Here is an 11,003-nt window from a genome sequence, read left to right as displayed (position 1 = left end):
CCCCCTCCTCTCAGGCAGTTGTAGGCAGCGATGAGGGCTCCCCTCAGCCTCCTCTGCTCCAGGCTGAACACCCCCAGCTGCTCCTTGTGCTCCAGACCCCTCCCCAGCTTTGTTGCTCTCCTCTGGACATGTTCCAGCAACACGTCTTTCTTGTAATGTCACCGCTTAATAAAATACCATTCACTTTGTGTTTCCATCCAGAAGAGGGTAGTCACCATTTCTAAGGCCTGCCTAACACAAAACGGGTGACAGTGCTTCCCAGTTAAAACCCAAACGCTGCAGTGCACCTTCCTGGCGGTGAAGCACCAGAGGCGGTGCTGAGGGCCAGGGTTTGGGGGTAGGATGGCAGGGGTAGGGGAACGGTTGGGCTTGGTGACCTTAAAGGGCTTTTCCAACCCAAACGATTCCATGATTCTATGACACAACCCCATGGATCCTGGAGGCAGCGGAATCTCCTCTCAGCCGTCCTCCACAGATGACTTTACTGGCCAAAACGAGCACTAAAAAGCCAAGCAATTTCAGTTGTTTATGAGTTTCGGTAAGTACTTAACATGCGTAATGCTTAAACAATTATAGAAGTTAAAAGCAGTAAGAGACCTATTAGGTCATCTAATTACTCCGGCTTCTCCAGCCACATTTTCTACGCAAACAGGGCATTTCTAGGACTTTGGCTGGGCTCTTTCTAGGTGTCCCAGGTGCGGAGTGCAGCACCCGTTCCCTTGGGAGACAATTTCACAGCCAAATGCTTTCCGCTATCAAGTCGAATTGCATGATGTTCAACCTAAACATTTCTTTTTTATTTCATCTCATTATTTCTATTTACGCTGCTTTTATTCGACAAATTCTAAAGGTTAATAATGTGTCACATAAAACTAATGGCTAGAACAATAAATATTCTGTGTAATTTAAAAAACACAGCATCAATTTTATTTAGGATCTGTACGATGCTGCCAGCATATTGCTTTTCAAAATGTATAAAAAAAAAAAAAATAGTGGAGATGGTTTTTTTTCTCCTTAACAAGAAAACATATTTCTGTGGTTTGATCAAATAACTCTTACATGGTTTTCAATTTCCAGTAAGGAAATTAAAATAAAGGAAAAATCTTATGGTGGGGGAAGAGAAGAGGAACATTACGGAAACAGTTCAACTTTATTATTTGATTCCACTTCTTCAAATGATTCCACTCTGTAGAAAAAGGGTCAAATTCCATTTGCAAGTTTTCAAATTGTGCCATTAAAAGCTGACTGAACATTTGTAAAATAAGTTACAAGCAATTTTCTATAAAAAATAGAGTATTAAGTTTAAAAAATCACATTCTCAAGGTAATATGTATGTCCTCCAAGATAGAGATGAATGAACTTCCAGCAATAATTTGCAGTAAATGAGTCTAGATTAAAAATTTACATTTACCTCGTCCCTGATATCTATCTCGGAAGCGACACGGGGGCTGGGGAATGAATTGCTCACAACTCAGCCCCAACACCAGGCGCCTGCATGGGAGGGAACTAAATAAAAATCACATTCAAGCCCTTAGGTGAACGCTAACAGTCTGAAATTCAAAATACAGAGCATCCCAAGTTACCACGAACTGGGAGCACAGACGCAAACCAGCCTCAGAGGGCACCGGGTTCGCTCCCTCTGCATTTAAAAACCACATTTTCTTCTAAAGCGCGCGTTGTCAATCCAGCAAAACACGGACACAAGCTCTCGGTGATGGAAAGGCTTTCGCTAGGCAAGTTTGTATTTCAAAAGCGGTCACCCTGAAATGACAAAATCTCGTGTCACAGCTTTGAGCACTGCCACGCACGTAAGCCAACGCTCGCCCTTCTTTTTTCAATTCCCCGCTGATGCCCTGGGGAGGGGACGGGATGGATGAGACCATGGTATCAAATCTGGGGGAAAAAAAAAATATATATATATGGCCAACAGTGGATATTTATTTTGATTTTATATGGGTGGATTTTTCTGGTTCCTTTCGACCACTTGGCTGGTTTTTGCACATGAAAAAAAAGTGCAAGTAGAAAAACCCTAATAAAATAGGACAGTTGGGTGACAACTGCAAAGACAAGACACACAAAACAACTACCTGGCATAAAGGAATGCAAATAGGTCCCCGATAACGTTTTTGAGAAGCTGCTGGTGTTATTCGTGCTTCAATCAGAAGCAACACTCGCTTACACTAGAGGGAAAAAAGAGCTTAGAAAAACGCCCTCCCGTGGGAAGCTTCGTGCTCCTTCCTCTCCCTCCGGCAAATTCCTCCTTATCAGCTGAAATCGGGGTCCATCCCGCTGAAAAATTTACAGTCTTCAAATCCAGAATTAGTTAAATCTCAATTATCAGCCAGATATTCCCTAATACAAGGCAGGCTGAAGAGATGTGCCTGTTGGTCTCACGATAGCTCCCTTCCAAATATTTCTATTCCATCTTATATCATGGAAGTGGCAAAAGCTTCCCTTCCAAGTCCCTAATTTTGCAACAGAAATCAAAACAAGATGCCCGGCACTCGTTAACTGGAAATAATTCATTAGGTGAAGGCTTTATCGGGTATTTTTGTTGTTGCTTTCGCGGTGCGGATCACCGCCGGACTATATGCAATTCTAGCACGGCTAATCCGTTTCACGCACCTCGGCTGCCCAGATAACGCTCCCTTCTTACCACCGGCAACTCCGTCTAGCATGGTGCACCTTCAAAGGCCATCGCATGCTTTTCCGTGAATGAGAAAGTGGGCCAGCATAAGCAGAATTAACACCAAATATAAAGTACAAGCTGGGATGTCGCTTCTTGTTGTACGTCCCCTCATCACCCCGACACGACGGGAGGGCTCCTGCCATCCGCTCGCGCGCGCGGAGCAAGCCTAACGAGCCGAAGTGATTTTGCTAAAGACAAGGAGATAGCTACATGCTGACATGCTTTGAACGCCTTCGCTTTCATGCGGGGAAAAAAGCTCCTAGACCCAGCAAACGCTAGAACCCTCCAAAATCATACATTAGCAGTTAAATTGCATTTCAAAAGGCAAGCAAACAAGCCCAAGCCGCCTGCCTCAGACAGGTCAGGCGAAATAAACCCAGCCTTTCTGGCCTCAAAGGCTGCGCGCGAACCTTCTCCAGCAACTGCCACATCAGATTAAGATTATTCATTTTATGTTTTCCCCCCTCGATTTCATCCCCTTCTTCCAACTATTATCCTTTTGAGGGCAATGACTGACTCTCCCCTTCAGCTTATTTATACCACCCTTGAAAAAACCTAACCGGCTCTGTGCCCCTCCGACGCATCTCGATAGCCTGCCCGTTTCTCCTTAAGACTACTTTTATATATCACAGCTCAAGCCTGCCGTCCTTCCAAGGCTGCCTGCTCGCATGAGGTCCCCCAGTCTCAGCGCAGCGGCACGGTGAAGCAGGAGCCTTCGTGCTCGCTGTGCCTATGCTAACCTGGCTCATTTTAAGTGAATTGGGTTGGGAGGGGGGTCACAGAAGCCCATGCGTCAGCAAATTTGATGGACTAATAATGGGTCAATAACATGGGAACCAAGGGGGAAATGAGTCACCAAGAGTGACAGCCAGAACAGGATCACAGCCCTAAAACCAACCAGTTCCTTGGCTCTTAGTTGAATCACAGAGTCATACCACAGAATCATAGAATACCAAGTTGTGAGGGACCTCAAGGATCATAGAATCATAGAACGTTTTGGCTTGGAAGGGACCCCTAGAGGTCACCCAGCCCAACCCCCCTGCAGGGAGCAGGGACATCTCCAACCATATCAGGTTGCTCACAGCCCCGTCCAACCTGGCCTGGAATGTTCCCAGGGATGGGGCTTCCACCACCTCTCTGGGCAACCCCTGCCAGGGTTTCACTACCCATTGTAAAGAATTTCTTCCTTATACCCAGTCTAAACCTGCCCTGCTTCAGTTTGAAACCATTACCTTGCCCTGTCACAGCTGTGGTCATCTGGTCCAACCTTTCTAGGTGAACTGTTCTTTATTTAACTCCTCTCATCAGGTGAAACAGCCCAACCTAGAGCTACACGTAAAAATTGAGATGAAATCACCCTGTAGAAGTGCTAGAGCCGGACGATACTTCATTTCAAATCCTTCCTCGCCACAGTGGTACCCCTGCAGCTCCCCCAAACCCATTGCCCTCTGGCACAGGACTTCTAAGGACTCACTTCTCGGCTCATTACTGACGGCTGCAACTTCATCGCAATATAAAAGGAATTTAACAAGGGCACCGCTCAGATGCAAAATACAAGTAGATTGAAGATATAAATCTGTGGTATCCCTTGCCCACTCCTAAATCAGCCCACCGCTTCATCTCTGTACTTCTTGAACAGATGGGACCTTCTGGCAGTCTTTAAACCACTCAACAGCACTTTCTTCCATAACAAAGCAAACTAATTACTCGAGTAAGATGCTATTTTCCATCAATTTTTCTGCTATTTTTAAGGAATCAGCCAGCTTGGTGAGCTGATGTCTGATTAAGGATTTGCAGTGAAGCTGTTTTGCCCTCGGAAGGCTAACACAGCAGAATTAAATGCACGTTGGCATGAGGTACAGAACATGGCAAATGAACTTCATAAGGATTTTGCTCACCAAATACTTCTTAGGCAACTCTAGATGCAGACAGCCTGTCGATCACAGATGCAAAAATAATCACCTCTTAGCACGGGCTTCGCACGTTGGATCCTTAAATTCAGCGCAGCAAAGGCTGTTCTGCAGAGCAGCTCTACCAGGCAAATGCTCCGTTTCACAAGAGTGCTTTTCAAATCCTCCAAGACAATTTTTTTCCGACTTGAGGACAGATTTTTTTACAATGCAACAATTTTCTTGTTGATCCTGCAGGTGTTTTGCTGAAGCTAAGTGTTTCCTTGCTATGCTGTGTACGTGTTTTTCCCAACAATCTACAAGTGTTAACTTCACGCCTTTACCAGCTTCAAGATACCTGGAGATCAATGTCAAAATGGCCATATTCTTTCAGGAAAGCTGCTTCTAAAAATCACTGCAGAGGACTATAAAACTTAGATTAATTAGATAACAAGACCTAAAGAAGCCTGAGTTACAGTAATACCAGCTCAGACACTTGGATGAATCCCAGATACCCAGGGACGTTAAGTACTCTTAGAAAAAAAAAAAAAAAAAATTGCGATAGGCAGCACCTCAGAATGCACAAAAAGCTGCAGAGAAAAGCCAATGGATTTTGTAATAACTAAGCAAATTTAGTGGTAGATTTGTGATCCACTGGGTATTTGTTGAGTGGGAAATAAACCAAAGCAGCCAGTTACGTGTTGCCTAGCTGCAGACTGTAATATGAATGGTTTCCCTGCAGGTAAATCACTTTCTATTACTTCTAAGTACCCCAGGAAAAATACTAATTGAAAACACAGTTCTAATACTGTCCAGCTGGAAAACATTACCTTAGGATGGAACTAGCTTGACACTGGCTGCCAGTTGGCTATGCACAATGGAAAAGGAAATTAATCTCTTGCAGACAAGACGTCCCATTTTCCACTTCTCCTTTGTAACCCTCAAATAAACTCGTTATTAACCAAAGGCTTTGATTCACATGGGGAAAGAAAAACATCAATGCATTTATGATAATGCAAGGCTGGATTTCTTGCATTGAAACGAAGGCGCTCAGAGTTTGACACAGCAAATGGCAGAGTAACTGGGGAATCGCTTACAGGCCAACAACAGAGCAATATTTCTCTCTGCTCTTCTCTTGGCTAATAATTAAAGAACAGAAAAAAACCACAAAGAAAAATGCAATTCCGCATTTCTGTACCGTCCCAGCACATCTTCCTGCAGCTCCCTCCTGCTAAGAGCTTTTTTGCCCATACAGGTGCAAAAAGGATGAGGAGAAAAACCGAGCTGACCCCATAGATATCGAGATTGCTTTTTCACTTCTATTTGAGTTCATTTCTATGCAGCATCCAACAGGCCAGACTATCTCAGAGGCGTCATTCCCCAAGTTGCTCACAACCCACAAGCTTCCTGAGCCTCCTCTCCATGTGATTTCAACTTGGCTGAAACAATCCAGACTTTGACACATTCTTTTATCCCTTATCCAAATTCTCCAAGATGATAAAAAAAACCTGTAACACACACACACACACACACCCCCCCCCCAAATAATTTAGTCACTCTCCTTATCATGGAAAAGCATCTTTGTTCTGCACCCAGATCTTCCAGCAGATGAAGTTACCTGCTGGCACAACTGTCCATGCCCCCTTCTCCTACTTGGCTTCGGGCTACTGTATGAGGTTTGTGCTATTTGCCTGAATCCAGCTGGCTCATTTATGCTTGAAGTGGGTTCGGAAACACTGGTATGAGTTATCGGCACTGAGGGCAATCAGCACTTCTCTGGGGCTGAAAAAGGACACCTGGCCACAGTCTTACTTATTACGCTTAACGCCAACTTCTCCATCCATTCCTGAGTACGCAAGGAGGTCAGGCAAGTGAGATAGGGACGATGATGGCTGACATGGGAAAGCAAGGAGGCTGAGCTGCAAGCGAGAGAAAGATGAAAACCTGTCTGCAGAGCTGCCTGTGGAAGCACTTCAAAGGAGAATAGTTCAACATTCCTATAATCAAAGAAGAAACAGCAAAGAAAACAAAAAGCAGAGAGGTGTGGAGGAGAAAGCGAAGAACAAAGCCCAAATGAAAAGGTAAAAGCACTGCCAGCTGAAAAGGAGAAGAAATAACACACTAATCAGAACATAAGAGATTCAAAGTTTGGTCTTCTCTGCAGCTTATGAGTGTAGGCAAACTTGTCAGAGAGATTAAAAAGTTTGGGACAGCTTTGTTCTGGCCTGATCCTACAGGAGAGGTGCTTTTAGTTAGCTTCCAGAAAATGGAAAAAGGGGAAGGGAACTGCCCCCAGACAGACAGACTGCAACCCAAAACCATCAGCAGTCAGGCTGCAGGCTCACAAATCCGCCTCCAGCCCGATGGGAGCATCCATACCCAGCCCACGGCTTCTTTGATGAAGCCATGAAAAAAAGGCTCGCTCTAATTTGTTGAGTGACAATCCAATTTTACAAGCATGTATTTCAAAGTCTTGGTGAGCTATTAGCGGCTAATGACTTCCAGTGCCTACCATTCTTGTAACAGAACTAGAGAAATTATAAAAAAACCTCAGAAAAACTGAATGATCTGGAGTCAAATGAAAGTCAAGGGGGAGTAGAACCACTCAGAGCCTCCAAGGAGAGGTCCCAGAGACAGCTTAGCTGCCCTGTCGCTCAATTACCCCAAATTACTGAGTACCTTTGAAAATTTTACTTTATTTTCACTACGCTCCAAGGTTCATCTCTGCAAAACAGGGACAATAATCCGTGACTTCAGAGAAAGGTAACGATTAATTCGTGAAGCACTCAAACGTGGGGCAATCACAAGAATTGTTCAAGCTTGGGACCAAAGGTTTGGAGGGAACACAGTGAATAACCAGAACAAATAATGAAACTAAGACAATGTATGGAAAAGCTGCTTCTATGCAGTGTCCACCCAGAAGATGCTGCAGGACACCAGTCAGGTGAAAAAAAGCGTTACAACTCGCCATGGAAGACTCCATTCACAGATACATAAGGCACAGCGAAGGCTGTACAGGCAACCTTAATTGTGGCATTTCCTGATACTAAGGCCAAGACTTAAATATTATTCCTTACCAAACAAGTTCTTGGGTCAGACTGTTTTCCTGTGCCTTACAGTAATTAAAATACACACTTTTTTTTTTAATAGAAAAGTAAAACTTGCTCACTTGTCACAGTAATAGAAGGTGAGAAACTTTGTGCCTGGACTAATGAGGAAGGCTTCCAAAAAACTAGAGTCTAAATAAAACAAAACAGCTACCTTAGACAGGAAACAAAAATAATCAGTGTTCGCAGGTTCTGGTTTTTTTCTTTTTGTATACAAGCCTGATAGTCAAAGCATCCCATTGAAAAGATCTTTTAATCCACTAGTCTCCTTTCGAACATGCTTTTCCTAAAAATACAGTGTGTTGTGTCGAAGAACATGGCCAGCCTGGTGCGAGACGACAATTTCTCCACGCTCCTATTTGTGCATCGCAAGTATTTGAATATATGTTTATAATCAGAAATATGTTAACACCATTACAGTACATATACACGATTATATCCCTCTTTGCTTTCAGAAACCGCAGAAAACTGGTTTCTATTTGCAGCACCTATAGCTATTCCTAACCCAATGTTCTAGCGTGTGAAGCTGCATTTTCCTCTATTGTGAGGCATAAAAACTAACAAGGCAAACACAAAACCTCGCACCCTACCAACAGCGTAACTTTTGTCTAAGCCCAAGAGTTGTGAACGCATACCTGAAGGGATAAAAGCAAACAAACCCAGTATCTGTTGACCCTCCCGGACTTAGGGTTTCTTGCAGGTATATAAAACAAATAGGTTTGGGATGATTGCGTTCACCACAGTTTAAAACAAGCATCCGTGATTAACTGCGGTAAGGACCATCCTAAAGCACCAGCTCTCACCTTTATGCTTCCCCCAATGAGATCTGGCGGCTCTTCATCTGTTTCTAAGGCAACGTTGATGGAGGCGAAGGGGCGACTTGCCATCTGTTGCATCTCACGGAGTAGTTGCTAATTTAATAAACAGAAAAATATTATTATCATATTGTTCCAACACAAAGATTTAAAAAAAAAAAAATAAATCAAATCATGTATCTGAGAGGTTTTACCCAATATGAAGGGATAGCAATAAATATGGAAAAATAACCTCCTGGCGTTTTAACGGGCTTAAGGGTACAGATAGGTAATTGTAAATATTCACATTACTACAACCTAACAGGTTATTGCAAATAAAGCTACACGCAGTCTTAGCCTGACTCGTTTTTAAAACAAGCATCCGTGATTAACTGCGGTAAGGACCATCCTAAAGCACCAGCTCTCACCTTTATGCTTCCCCCAATGAGATCTGGCGGCTCTTCATCTGTTTCTAAGGCAACGTTGATGGAGGCGAAGGGGCGACTTGCCATCTGTTGCATCTCACGGAGTAGTTGCTAATTTAATAAACAGAAAAATATTATTATCATATTGTTCCAACACAAAGATTTAAAAAAAAAAAATAAATCAAATCATGTATCTGAGAGGTTTTACCCAATACGAAGGGATAGCAATAAATATGGAAAAATAACCTCCTGGCGTTTTAACGGGCTTAAGGGTACAGATAGGTAATTGTAAATATTCACATTACTACAACCTAACAGGTTATTGCAAATAAAGCTACACGCAGTCTTAGCCTGACTCGTTTGTGAGGGCAAACACGGCCGCTTAAGGCTCCGTAAAGCAGTTATTTTTTAGGCTGTGGTACCCCAGTTGTTTGTCATCACCTGACCGGGGCATGACAGGACCCCATAGGCTTTGTGGGAACCATTTTAAAATTAAACTAGCAGCAGTACTTAACTACTCTAAGAATTTGCTTTTTTTTTTTCTAACAGCACTAGCGAAACGCTGTCGGGCATCTATGGAATAATCATCTTTTTACTGTTTGCTTCCTTTCGGAATGCAGCAAACGCATCCAATGCCAAGCATGCCCTTGTTGCAATATGTTTTATTAAAACAGAAAACCTTTTCTTTTCCTGGGTAAATCTCTGCAAGTCTCCATAACAGAGGACATCTTTTTATTGTAGTCGTAACCGCTTCTAAGGATTACGATGCAGCTTCCCCTTTTTTAACACAGAAAAGCCATTTCCTATACGACTGGGCTGGAAACAGCATCTCAGTTTTAGCTGAGCTGTGGACATCCTTCTTCTTGGCTTCAGTGGCTTTTTTTTAAATGGATGCAGAAGCCATAACCCAAATTCCCCGAAGCAATGGGTCTGATGTGAGTCGGTGCCCCTATTTAATAAGGGAGGAGGCATACGGAGAGCACGTAAAATCCCAGCCATCTTACCCTAAAGGGCAGCGACTGCCTAAAACCGCTCGTTGGACACAGCACACGGGCGAGAGGAAGGTGCTGCTATCCCATGTGTGATTCATTCAGGCAAATCTAATTAGATCACCATTTTCTTGAACTCATAAACCTTCTCTGGTCTTTTCTTTGCCAAGCCATCTTTTAGTTTTGGGGTTCTTTTTTGCACAGAAAACTCTGTAAGCTCGGGGTTCAGGCAAGGGGGCAGGAAGGCACGATGGGATCAACGCAACTACACTTGGGGTGTATGTAAGCCCCTATGGTTCTCAGTCTAATAAAAAAAAAAAAATAAAATTTCACTGCCAGAAAAGGCAAATGGCAAAGTTTTGCTTACTTTCTGAAGCGGGGAAGGGGGGGAATTCAGAGCAGATTGTAGATACTGTCACTAAGCAAAAAATCCCAACCAATTCACACAAGCAGAGCTGCACGAAGCGTTTGCAAGCAAACTTGTGTGTAACTCACACTTGGGCAAGAGAACGCGAGGAGTTTTCGAGTATTTAAAGCCCACCAGCAGATTGCAGACGAAAGCAAGTGTGAAACAGATTGCTGGGTGGTTGTTCCTGCAATTGTCCCCTTCAGCTATCATAAAGCGCTTTGTTTAATGGCTATAAAATCAAAGAACAAGCTGTCCTGATGAAGATGTCCAAGAGACTTACGAACTCGAAGCCATTAGCTCTTCGAAGGAAGTTTTCATTTACTATGGAAAATGTGCAATTTGGCAACATGACTCCCGCTGAAGGCAATAGGAGCTTCAAGAAATAAAACCCCGAGCAGCACTGCGAAGGCAGAGACGTGCTACAACACGAGCAGTGGGAAAAGCGACCCCGACAGCAACGTTATCGCCTTCGTTATCTGAACCGGCCGAGGGACGCCGTTGCTGCTGGGCTTGTCCCAAAGCCAACGGCCTCGCAGCAGAACACTGGCCAAACCAGGTAAATCCAAAGGGTCCAAGCTGCAACCAAAGCGGCCAATTCCGAAGGGAGAACATCCTCTTCCTAACACCAGTTTCTGGAGTAGCACAAGTCAGGTTAAAAATACCCCCCTCCCCCAAATTAAGAATAAATTTGAGAAATAATT

The 11,003-nt window shown here is 43.6% G+C and overlaps 1 protein-coding gene across 1 annotated transcript in view; it reads right to left on the bottom strand.

Annotated features, from left to right (window-relative positions):
- The window catches only part of ATRN (attractin), a 140,907-nt gene that overhangs the window by 9,529 nt on the left and 120,375 nt on the right, over positions 1–11,003 (bottom strand). The window contains exon 27 of the mRNA XM_035895064.1: positions 8,908–9,015. Coding sequence (XP_035750957.1) covers positions 8,908–9,015 — 108 coding nt within the window. The remainder of the gene's footprint in view (positions 1–8,907; positions 9,016–11,003) is intronic.

The sequence above is a fragment of the Egretta garzetta genome, unplaced genomic scaffold (assembly GCF_000687185.1).
Source record: "Egretta garzetta isolate BGI_Z169 unplaced genomic scaffold, ASM68718v1 scaffold265, whole genome shotgun sequence".
NCBI lineage: Eukaryota > Metazoa > Chordata > Aves > Pelecaniformes > Ardeidae > Egretta > Egretta garzetta.
Note: the sequence above shows the minus strand (reverse complement) of the source record. Positions and strands in the feature narration are given on the sequence as shown.